Source organism: Ursus americanus, chromosome 9 (genome assembly GCF_024610735.1).
Source record: "Ursus americanus isolate L20-20 chromosome 9, mUrsAme1.1.p, whole genome shotgun sequence".
In the NCBI taxonomy this organism is placed as follows: domain Eukaryota; kingdom Metazoa; phylum Chordata; class Mammalia; order Carnivora; family Ursidae; genus Ursus; species Ursus americanus.
Genome location: NC_142135.1, coordinates 78,228,557 through 78,251,294, shown reverse-complemented (window position 1 = coordinate 78,251,294; position 22,738 = coordinate 78,228,557). Strand labels below are relative to the sequence as shown.

Genomic DNA, 22,738 nt, shown 5'->3' with positions numbered 1-22,738 from the left:
AAAAACAAAAACAGAAAACCAAATAAAAGCAAACTCCTCAGGGGATGGGGAGAGGGGAATTGGAAGAAAGGTAGTCAAAGGTACAAACATCCAGTAAATAAGTACTAGGGATGTGATGTTCACCATGATGCCACAGCTGATACGGCTCTACGGCATACAGGAAAGTCGTGTGAGAGTGAATCCTAAGGAGAATTTTTTTTTCTTTTTTACTTTTCTTTTCATTTTACCTCCATGAGAAGATGGATGTTAGCTGAACCTATTATGATAATCATTTCACCACATGTGTAAATTAAACCCTCACCTCAAGCTGTATGGATTACACATATGAGGTGATGCATGTCAAATATTTCTCAATAAAACTGGGGAGATAGAAAGAGTTCCTGCATCTTTTTTGTTTGTGTGTTTTGTTGTTGCTGGTGGTGGTGGTGTTGAGCTTCTACCTCAGGGCTTCGCCGAGACCAGTGTTGATGCAGATGAGGCACGTGGAGTCGCACTCCATCTCCTAGAAGTCATCCACAGGTTTTTCTTGTAGACGTCATCACTGTGGACAATCTGGATTCTCTTGCTCCAGGGCCAACACTTAAGACTGTTCTGGACAGCAAGGGAGCCCCAGACAGACTTGCCAGTGGCAGCATCCAGCATGGGTTTTTTGCGGGCAATGCTGACTTTGAACTCAGCCACAGCCTGATTTGTTGATGCCATCTCTTCATAGGTGACTAAGGCACAGTTTCTGGGTGGGTTCATGGAGAGATCAATATGTTTCCAAAGGCAGAGAAGGCCCCATGGAAGACGGTGGACATCATGTCCTCTCCATACACCTAGAGAGTATTCCCCTTCTGAGGGGCCCCTGCGTTCAGGGAACGAGTCCAACCTGTGGATAGGGCCTTCTGGTTCTTGATCACGGTCCCTGTCTTTGTCCCAATTCTGCTCACGACTGTGGTCCCAGCTGGGGCTTCGGGGAGGGGTGGCTGAGGAGTGGGCAACACCACATTCTTCAGAGCACATTCTTCAGGCCAGCACAATGCATAGCACAGATCCAAACTAGATTGCAGAATTAAGGCCAGGGAAATCTCTGGAGACTTAAGTATTATTACCAGAGAAATTCTTTCGCAAAGAGGTATTGTATGAAGAATCATTTATATTTGCAAATGTATTGAACGTTTATAATCTCAAACCCTTTTTCTTGTTTTTGTCCATGGAGAGGTTTTAAGCTACTTGTTCATTAAGATGTATAATTCAAAATTAAGTAAAAAAGATAAGCCATAAGGGCAAGTCAACTATCTTTTGGTATCTGTGTACAAAGAAAGATCATTACTGAATAGTAATGTTTAGAGTATTTATATGGAAAGAATACACATTATAAGGAATAAAAGTAGGCATGAGTTGGATTTTTCCCATTAGGTGAGTAATGAGTTAGATTTAGGGTGAAATTGTCAGGATGGACATGGTGGTCTGTCTTTATAGAAAATGGAAGTATAGCACAACTTCCTTTTTAATGATTTGCAGAGACAGAAATTCAGTTGTTATATTGAGCTTTGACAGCATTATTGCTTTGGGGGGGTTATGATTTAATCCATGTCACATGTGACTCTGTGTAGAAACATGACATGTGAAAACAGGCTGCTGAAACACTCGAGTATGGCTCTGTGCAGTTGCTTATTACCAGCACTTCATAGAGATCTCGCGTTGAAGGTGACAAATGAGATGGAGGGCAACCTCCAAACTTCTAACGTCTGCTAGAAATTATGCTGGTCAAAATGTCAGGGAAATTGCTGAAAATTTTCCACAGAATTAGAATGTAGGTAAGAGGAAGGAATATGGTTATAATGATGCTAGATTTATGCCGAAGTTGAGTTTTGTTTCTCTTAATATAAAAATGGTCATAGGCACTGGCTATCTCAGGCAGATCAGCATGGTTTCCATATTAGTTAGTTAACAACAGAGGCACCTTTCAAGGTGAAGGGTTACAGAGATTACCTCCCCTGCCCCCTGTTCTGTTAATATAGGCACTGGCAGGATAGTCAGTTCTGTTTCATAACTAACAATTTCCCAAAAGAAAAGAACTATATTAGTATGCAAGAACAACAGTCCTGTAAAAAATACTAATAGCAGCGGGAATCTTCAGAAAACAAATTTTATTTCTTTCAAAGTAATAACTCGGAGTGGTTGTGTGTGCATCATTCATTTCTGACCACTTTTCTCTAAACAAAATTTAGATTTAGAGTAGTATCTCCCAGAGGGGGTGAGTATCCAACAGGTGCTGAAAACTCTCCATTACACTAAAGTTTGAAACTATGATGGTAAAACCTCCCACGAAGGATATCTTTTTATTTGCTTTTACAATTAGGATTTTAACATGTTTATCTCTGGCTCAGATCTGTTTTGAGAGGGTAAGAAAATATTTCTCAAGTGAATCCAAATATTCACCAATCTAATGGGAAAAAGTAAAGGTTAATTAAGCCTTCTCCATTTGCGTCTGAGGCAAAGCTTTGGTGCATAATTCCTTTTCCTTTAAATGTTTCCCAGAGATAATTTTCTCATCCTCCAGCATCCTCCTCCAGTCTGTGTGGGAGGGCAACGTGGCCTTCAGGCTTGTGCTTCCCCCAGCTTTGTGCTAAGCAGGGCAGGAGCCAGGAGACCACAGGCAGGTGTCGGGCTCACTCCCTGCCTTTGGTGGTGTCCCAAACTCCACAGGGTACAGAGGTCCAGGAAAAAAAATGCGAAATCAGCCACCCAAGTCGAATGGAAAATTTCAGGATGTTAGAAAATATGGGGACAGCTGATGGCTGAGGTAATGGCTCAGAGTGAGTTTTTGGTTTACCTGTTTACCAAAAGCATTTCATTCATTCCTTTATAAAAAAAGAAAAGAAAAAGGAAATGAAAACTTACAAGAAGGAAAAAAAAAGTTGTTGATCTATATTCTGACAAGCAGGATAACGAGCATCATTTTGTAAAATTTATATTCGCAGATTTAGCACGATCTGGGTGAGCCATATGACAAATCTCTCTAGTTTTTTGTTTTGTTTTTTCGCCACTGCTTTGTGTCATTTCTCAGAAATCACTTATGTGTACATATTTTTAAGGAAATTGAAGCCATTATAGGACTAGAAATAGACGAATAGGTAAATATTTAAATTCATTTGAGAATTTTTTTTTTCAGAGAGGGAGAGACACCCATCATTTGGTTGGTATGCTTTGCTGACATGTCTTAGGGTTTTCAAAGAGGTTGCTGAGGGATTCGGGAGTAAATGGAAGAATGTCAGGAGAGGGTTCTCCATTGGATTTTTGGTCTACAGGGAGAGAAATAGAGAGAGGATATGACATTTACTCCAATTGACATAAATGCTGGTCCCTGGGTTCTTCACATTCTCTACTCTGCTGCTCTAGGCCCCACTGAGTTACTTGCACCTCTCTGCCATCCTATACTCAGAGCTGTCTCCCTGCAGAAAGTAGTCCCATAAGTCAGGTGTGTGTTCTTCCCCAAGGGGCTTCCCCCAGTGAGTGTGTTTTAAGGGAACCAGGGGAAACACCATGGGCTGGCACTCTGGAATACATGGCAGTGTCCATGACCTAAAGATTCAATGTGGTGTTAAATCTTTTCGTGTGAGAACTCCCTGGAGTCTTCCTATATTCAAGTAAACTTTGAGACTGCAGGAGGAGGATATGGTATACAGCATGTGACAGAATTCTGACCAGAGAAGTCTTTGGGAAACAACTGAAAAGATTCATATTTTCTGGAGCGCAGTTTGGAAACCAGAGCCAGGCACTGATTTTCAAGCTTGCTCAACGAGTACCTTGAAGAAAATTTGAAAAGAAGCAAAGAGGCAGGATTCAGGCCTGTTTCAAGAAGAGTCTTTCTTACTCATTTCTTTTATATATCTGGTTTTTCAATGACTAAGCTTTTCTTTGAAGAAAGGTCTCCTTGACCAAAAAAAAAAAAAAAAAAAAAAGGATTCTAGAAATATTTGTGGATGTTCAAGACTGAATCTCAATGTCAGCTATTTTTTTACCCCTGGCTTTGCTACTCCTCAGACTTTCTTATGGTATTTTTGGAATGAAACCACATATTCAAACTTGAGTATGAAATCCAAAAGCCAAAAATGTCTGATATTTTTTCCCACAAGTACGTTAGAACCATGAGCAAATGAAAGGACTCCCTCTTAGTGGGAGATCACTGTGGGAGCTCAAGAGAAGGAAAGAAAGATGAAGGCAGTTCTGTTGATTTATGTATAAATTCCCCATGTAGTTCATTAGCTGGACACTCAGCTGAGCACCAGGCTATCCTGGGCAGAGGCTGTAGGTCACTGAATGGCCGCCTGCAACATAGGGAAGCAGCATTCCAGGGGCTTGGTCCAGGTAGATGGACTTCTACAAAACCACATCAATTTCTCTGGATAAGGGAGACACATTAAAAATTGTGATTTTTTAATCATAGGCCCAAGAAGGCAAGCTCTCAAGTGTGAAATAGGAAACGGATTCTTGAGCTTATATTTATATAAGCATTTTCTAAATTTATATTTATTTATACTGCATTTTCCTAAATTTCCAGACCAAATACATGCATTACTAAAAGCAAGTCTAAATTGTTATTTAAATTTAGGAGTATCTGGGTGGCTTAGTCGATTGAATGTCTGACCTCAGTTCAGGTCACAATCTCTGGGTCCTGGGATCAAGCCCCACATCCTGCTCTCTGCTCAGCAGGGAGTCTGCTTGTCCCTCTGCCCCTTCCCACCCCCGCCTGTGCAGTGTCTCTCTCTCTCTCTCCCCCCATCTCTCTCTCTCTCAAATGAACAAAAAGAATCTTTAAAAAAATATTTAAATTTAGTAGGTGGAAAAACAATAGAGACTGATAAATGGGCCTGGGTCGTATCCCATGGCTGTATTGGATCCTACTGTCTGCAGCTCAGTATCTCCCAGGAGCCCACTCACTGGGACAGAGCAAGCATATTTGGGGGGATAGTTAAGGAAACCCCTGGTAGAATGCTATAAAATCAGTTTCCTAACCTCTGGTTGTTTTTTTTTTCTTTCTTTCTTTTTTTCTTTTACCATTTTTTTTTTCTTTTTTAGTTACATACTCTATAACTTGCTCTGGGCAAAATTCTCTCATCAGGCTGTGGGATAAATTCAAAATGAGTAGCAGAAATGACAACTTATCTTTATTTCAACATGGAAATGTGGTTTCTCCAGATGTTTCTAATGTTCCAAATAGGGATTTTCAAAGACTGAACATTGCACCAAGGCTGCCAGCCTAAAGGACTGTACACAATCATGGTGCTTCTGTGTGTGTGTGTGTCTGTGTGTGTGTGTCGTCTGTCTGTCCCTCTCTCACACACACAGACACGCACATACCATAAATGTACACAGTGACATATATCTATGCACAAGAAAAGATCATCTGAGGTGAATCACAATTTTTCTTCTTTGACTAGTGACTGATCACAGTTAGACACAGATAATAGGCAACTGCCTTATATGTAGAACTGTTAAGGGTACGAAGGAGTCTTAAACAACCCAGAGCACTGAGTGGTGGGTGAGTCACTCTGAAGGGTGGTTTCCAAGACCACAATAAATCAGGAAGGCTACCTATAAGAAACATCAAAAGCACACACTACACCGTAGGAAAATCCCATCTATGTCCTCCTCCTTAATATATAGGGGAGGGAGAAAAGAAAGAGAAAGAGATGGTGAGAGAGAGAAAGACAGAAGCACAGACAAAGAAGTCTCACAAATTTGGAAATATGGTTTTTGTTAGAATCATTGTTATTGTCGTTTTAATTATGCCTTTAACTTTTCTCTGGGGAGATGTGGAAATGGTGGCCAGAGCATAAGGATTTGAAACATGCATTAATGTAGAGATACTTTGCTTAACTGCTGCATAGGGAAAGGCTATTTGATTATGCATAGATATACATCTGTGCTTTGCATTGTTTCAGCCTTGAGGTGTTCTATACTACCTTTAAATGTTTATAATGAGAAGTTAAGTTATTCCCACCATTGGCCAGATCATGTTGACTCTGAGTCATTCATTCAATAAAAGTGTTCTGTTGATCTCGTAGGTCCCAGGATTATGTAAGGCATCGTCGTTATGATCCCTGACTCTACCCTTAAATTTAGAATTCGCAGTCCAGTGAGGAGCTAGTCACACAGGCAAATGACTGTAACATAAATTGTGTATGACATGCAGTGGGATATGGATAAGAAACTATTTAGGTCTGGGAAAGTTGGGGAGACTTCTTAGGGGAGGCAGCAGTTGAATGAGATTCTAAGAAAATGTAGGAATTAGCCAGATAGATACAAGTAGAATGGGCACTAGAGGCAGTAGGCACAATATATGTAAGAATTTAGTTGGTTTAGGAAACTATAAATTGTTTCATATCTCTGGAATGTGCAAAAATACAAAACAAAACAAATTGTTTATTTATTGAAGAATCAACAAAAGTGTATGGGTTTGAATAATATCTTAATATGTACAGAAGTTGCCTTTAGTATCATGTGCTAAGAAAGTATTTTTGCTTAAATTACTTTATTTTGCTTGATTTTCCTATTCACTTCTCTGCCATCTTTTATCCTGGTTGAAAAAGAAGGGTGGGATATTTCTATGAAAGCAATGCAAAGACATGATTGCTTATCCAACAATATTATGTTTCCCCTGGAGTTGAGCCAGTGGGCCAGAAATCCTCTCATTAATTTTTCCTCATTCATCAAGGACTCAGCCTAGAGCCACAGCCATACCATATATTCTTACTCAGGGAGGTTGAGGTTTGGTCAGAATTATTTGAAAGTCTCCACACGATTCCCAAATAGGCACTTTCTGAATTTCTAAGACCCATTGATCCTCCAGCCCAGCTTCTCCTACCCTTTCTTTGTGTGTTGGGGCATGAATAGCCCATTGGGAAACAAATTATTTAATGTGGCTAATGAATTGGCCATGGTGTTTTTGTGGTAGAAAAGTCAGTTTCTTGGGTTCTCCTTACATGTACTTAGGAAAAAATTATTTGTAATAGGAAAAAAAAAATTAAACAGAACGCCAGAAACATCGTTTCTTAATTTCTTTATAGTCTTCTGTTTACCTATTACTTGACCAAATATAATCTTATGATTACTAGATATAAAAAGCCCAATAAGAACAATGTGAAAGTTTTGATATGTTTTCTGAGTTTTTCTTTTTTTCTGATGCCCACTATAGATGAGTTAGCTGAATTAAGTTGCAGTTTGGTTCCCACTCTCTGTTTAGTGGGACCTATGGTTGATAATGGTGAGCAGGGGCTAAACCTAAACCTAAAAACCCAGTAATTGTTTTATTTATTTTTTATTTTCATGTTTTTATTTGTTATGGAAAAGAGAGTAAAAAACATAGTACCTTACTAAATACAAGTCACATTTTCCTCTTTTCTTTCGTAAGTGATATAAGGATTGGTGCTTTAGTATCTCACTGGACTAAATGGACTGATTGGAAAGAGCTAAGGTGGGCACCAAGGGGCATTGGATGTCAGCCTATAAAGTGGGCTTGCTACCAATATTCAGCTTAATTTTTTTGTTTGTGTATAAATATTTTTAAATTTCTTGTTATTTTAAATTGAGTTAATTCAAAGGTATTGGAGGCTCTCAGTTTAGAAACTAATCTGATTATTGTGCAGACTGGCTCTGGAGAGATATGACATCTGTGTGTTTGAGTCACTCACACAGGTGGTAAAGAACTTTCATGATAACAACTACATGCTCAGCACCAATGGGACACCAACTTCCAAACCCAACTTCCACTCAGGCTGAAAACCTAAAAGCTATCTATGTTCTATTTAAGCATTAAATAGCATTTTCAAGAAAATACTTCAGTTTGGTCTAGAGTTTGTATTTTTCAATTTCCTAGATTAAGAATTTTAGATTTCAAGTGATTTAGAATTTTAAGTGCTGTAATCCACATGGGGGTGAAAATATGCTTCTGAAGACCAAAAGGCTATTACTGCATTTTAAAAGGTTTTAAATGTGACCTTTTGACCTTGCATAACCTTCAATGTGACACTTTTGATGGGTAGGCTTGACTGGGGAGAAGGACAGTGATCCACAGGTAGCATATAATCCCTTCTCCCTAAGGTGAGTGTCTCAGAGCCGCAGGCTGAGGCCAGCTCTGCTACTGCTACCCACGCCTCCTCTTTGCTTGGCTTTTCTGACACCTAGATAAGTAAGGACATTATCATTCTTGTGGGGGACCCCTGGAGTTATCTCTCAGTGCATGTGTCAGCCAAGCACTTGTTTCACTTTCCATAAAAGGGTCAATATGTTCTAGTAACTTATTGCCTTTGTGTTGTGTCCAGTCATGGGGAGAGTTTTGGCAGGAAGAATTCGTGGGTGCCAGCAACAAATATATTTACCAAAAAAAAAAAAAAGTGAAAATCTTATTTCTAATCTTCCTTTTCAACTCTGCTTCAAAATAGTTTTTTTCTTGGGGCGCCTGGATGGCTTAGTTGGTTGGGTGACCAACTCTTGGTGTCCGCTCAGGTCACAATCTCAGGGTTGTGGGATCCTGCTCCATGGCCCATGGTGGGCTCCAGCTCAGTGGGGAGCCTGCTTGAGATTTTGCCTCTCCCTCCACCCCCCACCTTGTTCATGTGCTCTAAATAAATAAATTAAATAAATAAATAAGTAAAATCTTTAAAAATATATTTTTCCTCTGAATGTCCTTTTAATCATCCTGATTGAATGAAAATTATTTTGGTTTTTAAAATCATTTCATCCTTGAAATAGACCCAGATAAAGGACATAGGGAGAGAACAAAACAGTATGAGTCAACTTTGGGCATATAATGTAAGATAAACAAAGTATTCTGTCCTTTGATTTTTTGAATTTTTTTTCTGGTTCCAGAAGTAATTTATGCTTCCTTATAAGCATGCGTATTATATAAATGCATTATATAGAGGGTGAAATTTTCAAAGCTCTTCCCAAACTCATTGGATGATAAAAAACTTTTGGAATATTTTCGTGGTTTGTAAGGACATCATTCTGACTTTTTCAGCTTTTTGCATTATTCTGGGTGAGACAACAGAGCTTATGAGCATACTATCTCTATACTTTAATCTGTTACGATAACAGTTGATTCTCTGATCATACCCATCTTAGGTGATTTTCTGTTAAATGGTGACAGGAGGTCAGTGAGAGATTCTGATAGTGGAGGGAATGCCTCTTTCCAAAAGACAAAAATAAAATAATGCTTCATTAGGTAATCAGTACATTTTTATCTTTCATCTGAGTACTGGTATGTATAGATTCAAAACCAGTTTCACCGTTAAGGAAAAAAATATATTGAGCTCCACTGTGTGCAACACTGTGGCATGAGCTTGTCATAGATTTGTGCAGTATCTTTGCCTTCACCTGGACTCAGGAATTGTACCCACCGTACACAAGATGAGACTGGGCACAGCTCTCCCCACTGATAATGTAGGTGGTAAAACTGCCCCTTGAATCCTGGTCAGTCTGATTACAGTCTTCATACTACACTCTGTGCTGATATAACAAAACCTGAATGGCCTAGATTGGATTGTGACTGCATTGATAAGTTGTTTTTTTTTTAATAGTGTTATACATATTTTTATTACCCACCATTAATTCAAATAGTCCAACAGTAATTTTTGTAAGACAAATGAAAATGTAGGCCCCTTCTTGTTTAAGATTTGAAATTGGAAAAAAAAAAAAAAAAGAAGAAGAGTAGCTGCCTTTAAAATCAATCAGGACACCTCCATGGAAAATTACCTGGGCTGTTTCATGGTTGGCAGGAGCAGAGGAGGGAGCTGGCATCCTCTAAAGAGGCACACGCCCGGCCCAGGTCTGGCCAGCACCCACTGGCAAGAGCTCAGCCCTGGAGTTGTCAAGATTTTCCTAAATTGTAAAAATCTAAAAGTTACATTTTAGAATCGTATTTTCTTCTAATTCTTTTTTATTGCCTTCTTATTGCCTCAAGAAAGCAGTAACACAAAAGATCCTTTTACATCTTTTGATTTAAAATGCAGAATCCAAAAGGGGCTTGTCTGGCTATGTTCACGGAGGAAAATCTGTAGGTGATGGGTGTTCATCTTGCAAGTAAAAGCCCTATTACAGCAAACAAATCTGTTGATTTTTAGCTTATAAATTCAAGAAAATGATTTCAAAATTCCTAATATATTAAGAAAATTGCCTAGATTCTTTATAAATTTTAATTTATAAAGAAATCATTATTGCTATGGATGCTATAATTTCTTTCTCTTTCATCACATAGTTTTTCATTGTTCAGGGAAGCCCCCTCCTTTCACCACTCTACATTTTATGACATATCTTTCCAATCTCTTTGAAAGCCCGTGTGCTGTAAACTAATTTGTTAAAGGAATTTATAAAGAATTTGGAAGCTTTAAAAAAGGTGTATTCTCTTTCCTTTTACATTTTTTTCACTAAGAAGTCTTATTCAATACTTCTTTCCATTGCGTGCCTAGTACAGTGACGGACTGGCAAACAGTCCAATGCAATGAATAGTAGGGGCAAGGAGAAGGGATTCTACACTTCTCTACAACTTGTGATTTACAGCTCAGCTCATCATTAACCACAACAATTGAGTCTCAGGTCCCTGCCCACCTCCCATGGCTGTGACTCTGTCCTTCTCAGAGTGTGGTCCCCAGACCTGCAGCCTCACCTCAACCATGTTAGAAATGCAAAGTCTTAAGTCCACTACAAACCTTCTAATTCAGAAACCTTGGGGGTGGGACCTAGCAATCTGCTTTTTAACCAAGCTTCTAGCTGATTCTGACGCTCTGAAGTTTGAGAGCCACTGATGCAACCCCATCCTTGCACCGTTGTTTTCTTTTCCCCTCATCCATGGCCTCTGGAGCCTCCCTTCTGGCTCTCTGGCGGCACCAAGACTGCTTCCATCCTCCTAATCCTGGCTGCCGGAAGGAGTGAGATGGGCTAGGCTTCTCTGTTTCTGCTTCTGTCTTCAGAACACAAGAAGTCTGGAAAATCTCTAGTCCCTGCTTGGCTAGGGTGGATCAAGGGCATAATCCTCATTCCTGCTGCAGTAGACAGATGGGAAGGGAACCGTTAGTCACTAATGCTTCAGTGGGGAACTAGATGTGTGCTGTTGGCCTGTACTCAGAAGAATGTCTTTATCTGTGAGTACGTATAACTTATAATTATGGTCAGTTTGCCCTTAAACCTGAGCAAACTCCTGAAACACACTGGAAAGTCACACTGGGAGAAGGGCAGAAACACGTAGCTGCATGAGCAAGCAGATACCGCAGGTGCTGTCACTGCCTACCGCCTTTAGGTCAGCCCGCGCTGCTGTCCCCTACTCTCAGTGCAGCTAGATCTCCTAGTAAGCATCCAGAAAGGTGGTTACCATGTCCAAATAAAGAACTACATGAAGGAAGACTAGGCTAATTGAACTTGATAGGTGGCCACATTGAAAAGGAAGTCCATGCTAGTCCAATGTTGACACTTAGAAGCAGATGCCAAAATGCTGATTTATGGCATTTTGTATTGTATTGCCCCAAAGACCTTACCTTGTTTCTTACCTATTTCTTTGCTGAATTCCTGCTGAATTACTTTTATTATAATCCAATACTTTGCTTCATTTAGATTTGTACACTTAGGAAATAGTGATCTCCATCTTATTTTGTTTTAATAAACATGGTTTTAAAATAAGCTCACTTTATAAAAGAATACAATGTGATTGGTACATTGTCAGTAATGTGAAATAACTTCACCAAATTATACTATAATATAAGAAATAGGGCAATCCTTCAATAACACTTAAGTAAAATGACACTCAATTTAATAATCTATTATCCTTTTATTGAATTTTGAGTAACTGTAACTATTATAAAATAAAACCATTTAAAAGAGAGGAGGGGGCCTCATCATCCTCCCCCAAACTCACTCAAAGGTGGCATTTCTACACTGGGAGAGGCAAGCCAAGTAGACAAGGCTACAATTCCCACCCCCACCCCCCCACCCTGGAGCTCCGCCCATAAAGCAAGAGTGACACTCTGAGAAATTGAGTCACTGTCCCCCCCACCTTCCATGGAGCAGCGGCTCAGAGACTTTGCCCAGGGGGACAGGCAAGTCATAAGAACAGAGAACTTCCAAGTTCTGCCCATGACTTTATTAGAAACAGAGTGTAGGGAAGCTGAAGCCTAAAGGCGCTCTCAAAAACAATTGATTTTGGTGGTAAGCAATTAACAAGAGACTGGTAGCTTCATGAGAGTAATAAGCTAAGCCATAGACCAGCTAGTTTACCGGAAAGCACCACAGAAAAATGCAGGCACGAGGAAACCACCTGGGGTAGGAACAAACCTCAAAGACTGGTCTGACAAACTATCTCTTAAAAGGGGACCTGCATTTAAACTGTGGAGTAGTTCATATCCTAGGACATTGTCAGAAGCAGTAGACCAATCATGCAGCAGTTAGTATAAGTGCGATACTAACAAAAGAAGACAACTAAGAGAGTTGAGGAAAAGAGGTAGTCAAGGAGAGCCCTGCCAAAGCCACTGGCATCCAGGATGCCTATGCCTGTGCCCAGGCTCGCACACTTTAAGGAACAACATCAGAGGCTTCACACGTGCACACACGCACACACACACACACACACACACACACAGAAAGAAAGAGAAAGAGAGGTTACTTGTCATCAATTCAGAGAAAATAATTTTCTTCTAAGAATGCGTATTTGTAATTTCACAGGAATATTAATAAATAATAAGTTGTTAAATTAAAATGACATGAAAAAATCAACTAAAGAATTGTAGGAAAAAATACATCAAATAACTCCCACTTGGCAAAATGTTAAATATTTTTAAAAGATAATAGTGCAGGAAAAGCCTAAGCACCTTGCTCACCCAAGGTAGCCACAGACATCCCTGAAAGAAGCCCATGAGCTGTTCAGGTAAGATCCTACCTCGTACCAACAAGGGAAGCCCCCAGATCCTGAGGGATGATGGGGAAGGAACCAGAGGCCTCTCGGCAGTGAACCCCTCCATACCGTCACGGTTAGTCTCATCAATGTGGGTAGTCCTTTCAGCTCAGAGTAAAGTTTCATTTTGAAGCTTCTCTGCAGGGAGGACAGGAAAGACTCTTTGGTGTGAGTGGACTAGAAAGAGCCAGTATGCATTTCTGGGCCTTCCAAAGGTGGGTAAGCATTGACCAAGATTGGAGACATACTTAGAAAATTGGAGCAGAAATATGAAAAACCAAAGCATGACCAGATCCCCTTGTTAGGTAGATCAGGGATCAGGGCATCAGGTGACTGGTAGGGATCAGAGAGGTGAGGAGAAAAGAAAGCTGGCTGTGGTAGAAGTCTGTCTTGTCCTGTGTCCCGCTGCCCCTGCCTTCAGCGAGGCAGACCTGGAGTGCAGGCATATTCCAGACCCCAGCCGGCTGATGGATCTGTTTGCTGCCATACTGCTGCCCTCCAGACATTTTGGCTTGCTTCAGATGAGGAACTCAGGCTGGGTGGAGTGGAGCTTGGGCTTAAAGCTTGGTTAGCTGAAGGGAGCTACAAGGATCAGCAGCATGGACATCACCCAGGAGATGGCTAGAAATGCAGACTCTCACAACTCTCCCCAGACCCACTAAATCAAGATGTCAACAAGACCCACAGTTGATCCTGTGCACATTGAGACTCAGGAGCCTGGGGCCATGACAGGATCTCAGAGCCTGCAGGTCAGCGACACTGCTTATGGCTAAAGGTGATAGCCACTTTTACTGTCCTGTCTGACAAACCTAAAGAAAAGTCATAAGACAATACAGGAAAATTTTAAACCTCTATACATATGATGGTTAAGTAGGCAGACACATTGGAACTCACAGGAAACATAACTGCCATGCATTTTCTTTGCAAAGGAATGTCACAATTTTACTCAATCCAATTATGTCCTCTCCACTCCTTAGAATTAAATATTGCTACTTCCTAACCATGTAGTAGAAGAAGTAGAATAAGTGGTGGTCCTTACCTGGGAGGGAGTAAATTCCAGCCCCAGAGTGAACTTATGGAAAGAGTCCCCATCCCGACTGCTAAAATGGGCGAATGATTGGCTTATGTCTCTGGCCATTGTCTACAAAACTGCTTAGTGACAATTCAAAGGGCCTCACAATTTTCTTTACAAATGTCCAAAAGAACTGGCTGAATGGCTTAAACTGACCGTCCTAACCAGAGGAGTTTAATTAAATGTGCTAGTACACAAAATATATGAATGCCCCATCCTATATTCACAGCAGCTCTCCCACTCACTGCTATAAATACCTCACCAGTCCCTTTGGAGTTTGTGGACATGGATATACTGCCATTTCCTCTGCTAATCTCTCATTGTTTGGGGGTCTGGCTAAGTGCCACAATGGAAAAGTTGCCATGCTTGTTGCTTTTTTACATGCATGCTTTCCACAAAGGAATTATTACTTCCTGGAGGGCTGAGGGGCTAAATCTAACTTTACCCAGAGATTTACTTCTATGGTGGTAGATTCTCTACATTTATTGCTAAATATTAAATGAAAGTTTTTTTCCCTCCTTATGTGACCATCTCAGGTATAGGGAATACTTTTGTACTTCATTAGATTCTAATGAGATTCTTGACCAGAATGAGAGAAAAGTCATCTTATTTGAGAATTGTTACTTCCCTAGATGACAGAACACTTATTCTCAAATTAGTTTTGCTCAAAATGTTTCTCCTATCTAAAGTAGGAACAACTTCTTGGTTGTGGATCTTAGCCAGGGAAGCCTTAGACTTTTCAAAATTATAATTGCCTCATTACACCAGAGTGTCCACATTTTAGTGGTGAAAGAAATGACTGTTTAGCTTGGAAGACTTTCTAGGCCAGGAAGATAAAAGCCTGGGTGAGGAGTGTGTGTGTGCGAGGGAGTAACAGTGGCCTTCAGAAGATGAAGTGTTAATGTACAGAGGATGGAGACCAGCTGCTTTTCATCTCCACAGAGAGCAGACCAGAGGAAATGGGCTCCCAGGCACCAGGAGAACTTAGGGGGGCTGTAAGTGAACATGTCATGACAGGGAGGGTCCATACTGGAGGAAGTGGAGCCAACAGGATTTCTAGAAGGAAATTGGGAAATGGCCTTAAAGATTGTTGTATGTAATTGCATAATTCCTGAATAATGATAGTTCCTAAATTCACCCTTAAAATATTTAATTTCAGGGCACATTATCATTGTCCTTTTCAACAACTCTCCCGACATGCCTACAACTTATAAATCACCATGCTGAGTGTGGTTCAGCTGCCTCTCCACTCCCTTGGTGCAGTGGAAGAAGTAGGGTCTTTGGAAGAAAAAGACTCTGGGTTTGATTTCAATTTTGCAATTTTCTGCCTTTCTTATCTTGGCTCCATTGTCCAAACTCTCTGAGTTTATCTTTATCTGTAAAATACCAACTTCATAGAGACATTTTTCCCATTGAAAATAGCATATGTAGGTTTCCTAATACAAGAGCAGGCACACACTAAGCATTTAATGATAACACTGGGTACCTGATGTTTTCTACAAGGGCTGTGAAGTACTTCGTTGTGATACTACAGAGAATCTATTTCTATTTTACACTTAGGAAATCTCGATAGAAGGGTCAAGTAAGTTGCATAAGGACATAAAGCCAATACGTTGGAGGCAGTGATTCAGTGAACACGTATGATGCATTTAAAAGCTGGTGCTCTTTTTATGAGACCACACTGTCTCATATTACATGAAACAAATTAAGGATACAGAGAATGCTTATCAGCCTATGTGCCTATTATTAAAATCCACAGTTTTCAAAGTTCAGGCTCTCAGAAGGCCTAACGAACCTGTACTACATGCACCGTACTTGTCCCTCTTCACTTTCTTTGAGCATCCAATCTATTGTGGGTAAGCTGTCATCACTATGTTAGGAGACATTTTAGTAAATTTGCTTGGAAGATCCCTCAAAAACTATCAACACTCTTTGCATTAAAGGGGGATGTGTTGGATTTATTTTATATCTGCAAGCTATTTTTCACCAATTTCTCTTATTTTATCCATTTATTCATTGAACAAACATTTGTTGATGTCTGTGTTCTAGAAGATGTTTTGGGTACTGGGAATTTATACTTGAAGGGTGCTCTGTCTGGCAGAAAAGAAAGGTATCCACAAACAATTGAAATGTGCTGAGATAAGTACTCCATTATAAATGACACAAAGCTCCCAGAAAGAGCAAATTTGGAAAAGTATTTCAGAGTCAATAACATTTGGGCCAGGTCTTATGTGTGGCAGAAGAGCAGATAACTAGTCGAAGACCTTGGTAAAAACACTAAAAATGTTAAACAGTTACAAAGCCATATTTACAGAAAATCTCCACATCTTATGTACCACAATTCAAACTCATGTTACCTTGATAAAAGTAAAACATTTTAAACATGAATGAAGTCAGAATGGTAAGGGTAAAGTGGAAATATATTATAACATTATCATACCTTCTTCACTAAGAAATTTAATTTCTTCACTAAGAAATTAAACCAATGAAGAGACTCTTCCTTTTAGAAAATTATGTGTTTTAATTTTTGGACACCAAGAAATGACTTGCCTATAGATCTGCACATGGACAATGGAAATGTGTGTAGATGTGGTTCCTAGGATAGCGAAGCAGATCCCTTGGAGAGTGCTTAACTCCTTCCCATTTGCCCTTGCAAGATACTTCTACATATTAGCTGGCCTGGAAACTTTCAGGCAATCATTTTTGTACCATATACACTAACTGGTCTTTCTACAACCTTAGAATACCCCAGTCAAGCTATTAGCCATATCTCTTACATTTATAAATTGCTGCTCTGAATAATTTTGCTTTAAGATATATGTCCTGAGATACATAAAAATTTGGAATGTTAAATTAAAAGTTTTTCTTTTTTTTTTAGTCAAATGCACCTTTTATATGTTGGCTAAAAATTTAAATATAACATACAGTGTAATGTGTGTGGATATTAAGGGAATAGTATTGGTATTTTAGGTCACTTACTAATGGTCTATAACTATTATCTTTGAGATATTAGCTCGGGCTTTTGTTTGTATCACAAAGACATTAGAAGGAAAAATAATAATTCTGCAAGCTCTGAGTACACAAGAAGTACTTAATGGTGGCAGGAGCTACCCTCATAATGGGTTTGGAGTTTGGATTCAAATACACTTTGGTATTGTCACCATGCCTAGAATAGTTAGCATTTTTACATAGGAGTTAGTATCCAAGCATTTGGTAAGCATGTGCTTGTAAATGGAGTGGCTGCTCGTGCTCTATTTAATTAAGTACACCTTGGGTTTGGGTGGGGGCTTGTTCAAAAAACTATAAACGGAAGATTTAACTTTGTATTATTTAGCCCTGCTCCCATCAAACCGATCCTTTCTTTTATATCACTAAATATGGGATTTTCTTTGCATGGTTTAATTTTCCAAATTGTGTAATTTATGATGAACCCATTTTTTTCCTGATCTTTTCATGCAGATTTTCCATTTTTTTCTCTTACATCTCATTAAATGATATTTCTTTTAAAAAATCTTAAACTAGTCCAGGGTGAATGAGTGATTGTAATTTGATTGCATAGAGCAACCTAATAAAGTCATCATAAATAAAAAGTTTTGAAAACTATTCTTGAGTACTAATAATATGTATATTTTAACACTCAAAAAGTGTGATTTTTTGTTAAAGGGATATACTAACAAACTACTACTATTGTGGTATTATCTTTTCGAATGTGACAGTATTATCTTAAGAGTAAAGAAAAAATACTAGTGGTATACTTAATTATAATCTAACACATAAATAACACTGGATATTCATAAAGATGCTATTTACTTTTTCTCTTATTAAGAAAAAACAGTTCTTTGTATAGCAGTTTGACACGAATCATGAAGTAAGTGAAGTCTCTGAAAATAGTATACAAACAATGGATTTTAAATCAAAAATGTTTATTGTAAAAAAGGACCTTTAAAAATTGTTTTTTTAAAAAAGAAACATTGATTTCACAAATCTTCAGGTTGTTTATAGGCATCAGCTATAGACAACATCTCACTTTCATACAAAACTCATTCAATCATATAAAAATAAACACAAATTTACATTGACTCATCATCTATACAATTACTTTAAAAAGGCACTTGGAAGGGTGCTGTATGAATTGCATTTGTTGTATGCATTTAAAATAGTTTAAGTACATTACTGAGTTTCTAAGAATCCTTTCTTGCACTTATTCCCATCTTTAATTAATTTTAGAAAATCATTAAAAATTCTTTTAAAAGGTAAGACATGGAGCATGCACCAGGAATGTTCAAAGCTAGTCTTTCCCTCCTCTCCCCAAGGAGCATACTCTTTATTGGCAAAAACAAAAACAAAAACAAAACACTCTCAATACATTCTCTTGTGTTTTGTTCCTGTTTTTTTTTTTTCCCTCGTTCTCGTTCCTCTCTTGAAAATACAGTTTAAAGCATTACAGGTAATCAAAAAGGCTTTAGTTCAACAATGATAACCAGACATCAGACATGTAATGAAGTAAACTTGGAATACTTTATAAGGCACCTGAGATAGCGTCTGGCAAATTCTCTTCCTATAGGAAATTCTATTACAAACTCTATTACAAAGCAATACTGTTCTTTTCAGTTGAAATGATTTGGCAGCAATGTAAATCTTTGCATTCTTTCTTAGTGAGAAAAGATGCAATGTGCTCTTTGCTTCATCTTTTGAAGAGAAAGATTCTTGTCTTTTATCCTCTCAATCTGGCTGTCAGTAAATATATAGTAATTTTAAACTTCACATGGAAAGGATTAACTTTGAACACATGGATTTCGTGCTCTTGCAGCTTTTAGTGTGTGTGTGTGTGTGTGTGTGCGTGCGTGTGTGTCTGTGTGCCTATACACGTTATTTGGTTGGTAAGCACAAGAGAAAATGCCTTTGGACTTTTATTTGTCATTTGGAGTCGGAGTGAAGAAATGCATTCTGTTCGAGTAAACATTGATTGCGTAACTCAGTGTGCTACACAGCAGCCAGATTCCTCATGTTTGTGCAGAAGAGACATTCTGGAGAAGGTTTTGGAGCAGTTTTTGCACTGGTATTTCTTTACATCCGAGTGGGTCTGCAGATGAGCCCTCAGATTTGACCTGTCTGCAAATGCTCTGTTGCAGTGAGGGCAAGAAAAAGGCTTCTCCCCTGGGGGTGGAGGTGGGGATTGAGAAAGAAAGACAGTCAGTGTTTTTAGAGGAAACATAAGGTCAGATAACGTTTGTGAATAACAATCACATTGTGTCAAAAAAAACTTGATTAAAATTCCCCATAAGATACTTAAAATAAGATACTTATTTTCATATCTGGCCCTTGAAATAAATTCTAATATTGCCTTTAAAAAAATCACACCACGATTATTGTTACTGCTGCAAGTCATGCAGAAATATTTCATGTAGTTCTAGGACTTTCACTTATTAAAGCTTTCTGCTTCAGCAGGTGCAGCTAATGTTGAGCTCCTCCCAACATTTCCTAATATTTCCCTTTTTCCCTCCTTCTGTATTATGACTAAGGTTGGATAAATGCCTTGGCTCCCTGCAGGATGATTTTGTGCTAGGAATAAAATATTCAACAGCAAAAAACAAAACATAATAAAACAATGGAGAGTAAATTCAGTTCTAACTATTCAACTTGCTAAGGGGTGATAGATATCTCAACAATAATGTAACCAACAGAAAACTATAGGCAAACCTTTCACACATCTACCAAACTAATTGATTAAGATAGCAACATCTCTGTTTGCTGAATATTGGGAGCAGTTTCACAGAACACACATTCAAGTACATCTTTCCTGGTTTTCTAACTGATCTTTGAGACCAAACCTTCTGAAACTACTTTCCAAAGTCTAAATGCTGTTTGCAGTCTCTGGAGCAGAGGTTGTTAGCAAGAAATGGAGCACTTTGTTCTAACAACTTTTTGAGTCATCAGGAAGTAGCTATAAATTATCATCCATCATTAAAAACACTGTGTCATTACTTAATGCAAATTCAACAGCCAACCCAGAGCTCCGTTCTATCAGACAGTAACATTCCTGTCTACGTCTTTCTCTTACCAGTGTGAGTTCTAATGTGTCCTTGAAGTAACCAGGGTCTGGAAAACGCCTTGCCACAGATCTTGCAGACACAAGGTAAAGTGTGGGTCCGAATGTGCATCTTAAGGGCGCCCAGGCTCACGTATTCCTTGTCACAGTATTTACAGCTGAAAGATTTCCTAGACTGGGCGTCACAGTGCAGCTGCTTATGTTTGGCCAGCCCAGAAAAAGTTGAATAGGTTTTATTGCATAAATTGCACTGAAACTTTTCAGCTTCAATGGCATGGGGGTCTGAAAGCTTGGATTGTAGTCTTTCCTCTTCATCACTAATGGGGCTTTCTGAGCCACTGTGGTCCTTGGATGAGGTGTCAGATGGAGGAGGGGGACTCACTCGCCCCAAGGATGAGGGGTATCCAGAAAGAGGAGAGAGGCCATTGGGAAGTGGGGAGTGGAATGGAGCTGCCGTAGTCCACACGGTAATGGGGCTGTATGCTCCCGAGCTGAGGATCTCTGGTTGTGGTATGACAGGCATGGGGTAACTCTCATAGAGATATGGGGAAATAATCACTAGGGGAAAGAAAAGGAAAGGAAAGAAAATTAAGGTAAAAAAATTCCTTTGAAAACACACTAAGGAGCTACTTTGCAACACACTCAGCACTTTATAATGAAGTAAATAGACTAACTTAGGAAGACATAGGCATTGCTAAAACATTTCATCTCCACCTTTGCTGCTACAGTTACTGTGCCTTAAAGCACATCTCTGCCTCTTGCATACAGAGTGTGACAGGAGCTATAACAGGCAGTGCGGTGAGGGAGTGCAGCCAAGTGAGAGCCTTCACAGTCTGCACTGAGGAGGAAAAACTTACATATTAGTTTAAAGATACAAAAAAAGTTGTTTTCCGTTTTATGCGTGGGTGATTTGCAGCTTCTATGACTTTGAGCACAGAGATATGTGTAGATCATGCTGCTTTCTGAAGGAAAGGAGCCTTATTACATGAAAAAAGCAATAATTCAACATTTACGTATTGTGTTACTCATCCTCCATCTACTTATTACGCATGTATATACAAGCTTTAGAAAATGAAGTTGCAAGAGTTGAATGAAGTTTTCCTTGTCAGTTAAGAGTTCTAAAAGTTTTGAATTAAAATTTACCCTAAATGATCAAAAGAATCTGAACTCTCCTTTAGGACACTGTTTGGAAGGAAAACAACTTTGTCTTTGGTTCTTTTGTAATAATATTTGAGTTGCAACATGTATCAATAAATTTATACATAAATAGAGATAGATGATAGATAGATATCATCTCCTTTTTAATATTTATTTATTTATTTTTATTTATTTATTTATTTATTTATTTATTTATTTACCTGTGTGTGTGTCCAGTTCGCTGTAGTTAGGCTTTTTGGAGGCGTTGAAATGCTTCTTGACCAGGAAAGAGCGCGGCATCTTGCCGGCGGGGCCGGCGGGCGCCCGGCGCGGATAACGGTCCGGCGGGAGGACGCGGCCGGTCCCTAGAGCATCGCGGCCGGCTGGGCTCGGGCTGGGGCCGCGCTCAGGTGCGGCAGGCGGACGGGCCGGCGCCTCTGAAGTCGCCTGGCTCCTTTACGAACTGAGCCCGTTTTGGCTGGGAGGGTTTTTTTTCCTCTCTTTTGCAAGAAGGATCCAATCACAGCGGAGAGGTTCAGATTTCAGCTCCTCCCTCTGGGACAGCTGTGAACAGAGGAAGAATCTGTTGTCAGACTAAATTATTCTGGTTCAAAATGGGCTGTTCTTCGGGATTTCAGTGGAGAGGAAAAAAAGTGCCTAAGTATTTTCGAGAGAGGTAATTTTACTTCTTTAGCTTGCCAGTTATTCGTGCTCTCCGAGAGCTAGATAAGTCCTAGGAAGTGTGATTTCTTAAGCGGGCCTGGCTTCCAGATGTCGGGTAAAGCAAGTGCAATGGGACAAAATGTTCGCTAGAGGAAGGAAAGGGTGTCCTACAAGATCCCAGGTCAGCCTCTGGTATTAATGAGAGCCTATATTTGGAAGTGGCATTCGGAGAGGTTTTACTTGTGCAGGGACTGAACAATTAACTCTTGGCTTTTGAAGAAGGAAGGTAGCAGCGTCAAGACAAAAGCCCCTGTGAGTGAGGAGGGCGCCCCCGCAGTGGGGGGCTTCCCTGGTCTGCAAAAGGGGCCGAGCCACATGCAGTGAGTGTTCTGAATGCTGGGAATGCACTTCATGTCTTTAAAGGCTCAGCAAAGCCAGAGGCGGCACTTCCTCGTGGAAATTAAGTAATCATGTCACCATATTAGCCATGGTGGCTTGAAAGAAATGCTTTGTAGCCCATGAAAGACCTGCTTATCCGAAGAACTGGGACACAACAAAGATAGAAGGAACGGTGCACAGAGAGAGGGGACAGTATGTAAACTGTCATTAGGAACCATGGAAAATCTCTCTCTCTCTCTCTCTCTCTCTCTCTCTCTCACTCTGAGATCTCATATATATATATATATAATGAATGGGCCTTTAGAGACAATTATCTGCTTTTATATGGTACTATTTTCTTCAGTATAATGTCATTAAAATTCATTTTGATATCTGCCAGTTTCCTAGATTGTATTTTTAAAGAAAGGATGCCATTATGTCTACTGCTTGGTTAAAGTTCTAAGGAGCTAGTCTAGTAACTAGCAAAAATACTTTGATTTTTTTTTTTTTG

At 39.4% G+C, this 22,738-nt stretch overlaps 1 protein-coding gene across 1 annotated transcript; it reads right to left on the bottom strand.

Moving 5' to 3' along the window:
* Positions 1-17,902: 17,902 nt before the first annotated feature.
* SNAI2 (snail family transcriptional repressor 2) lies at positions 17,903-21,668 on the bottom strand. The gene is made up of 3 exons (XM_045789104.2): positions 21,408-21,668; positions 20,062-20,607; positions 17,903-19,157 (listed from the first exon to the last, which is right to left on the bottom strand). The coding sequence occupies exons 1-3, from the start codon at positions 21,484-21,486 to the stop codon at positions 18,976-18,978; spliced, it is 807 nt and encodes a 268-aa protein (XP_045645060.1). The 5' UTR covers positions 21,487-21,668; the 3' UTR covers positions 17,903-18,975.
* Positions 21,669-22,738: the final 1,070 nt, after the last annotated feature.

Bases quoted from the DNA above. Each gene is read 5' to 3' on its own strand.
- SNAI2 (XM_045789104.2), bottom strand. From the start codon at position 21,486: ATGCCGCGCTCTTTCCTGGTCAAGAAGCATTTCAACGCCTCCAAAAAG. The intron at 20,608-21,407 runs GTAAATAAATAA...TCTTTCCCCTAG, and splicing joins CGAACTGGACACACACACAG to TGATTATTTCCCCATATCTC. The intron at 19,158-20,061 runs GTAAGAGAAAGA...CTCCACCCCCAG, and splicing joins ACACATTAGAACTCACACTG to GGGAGAAGCCTTTTTCTTGC.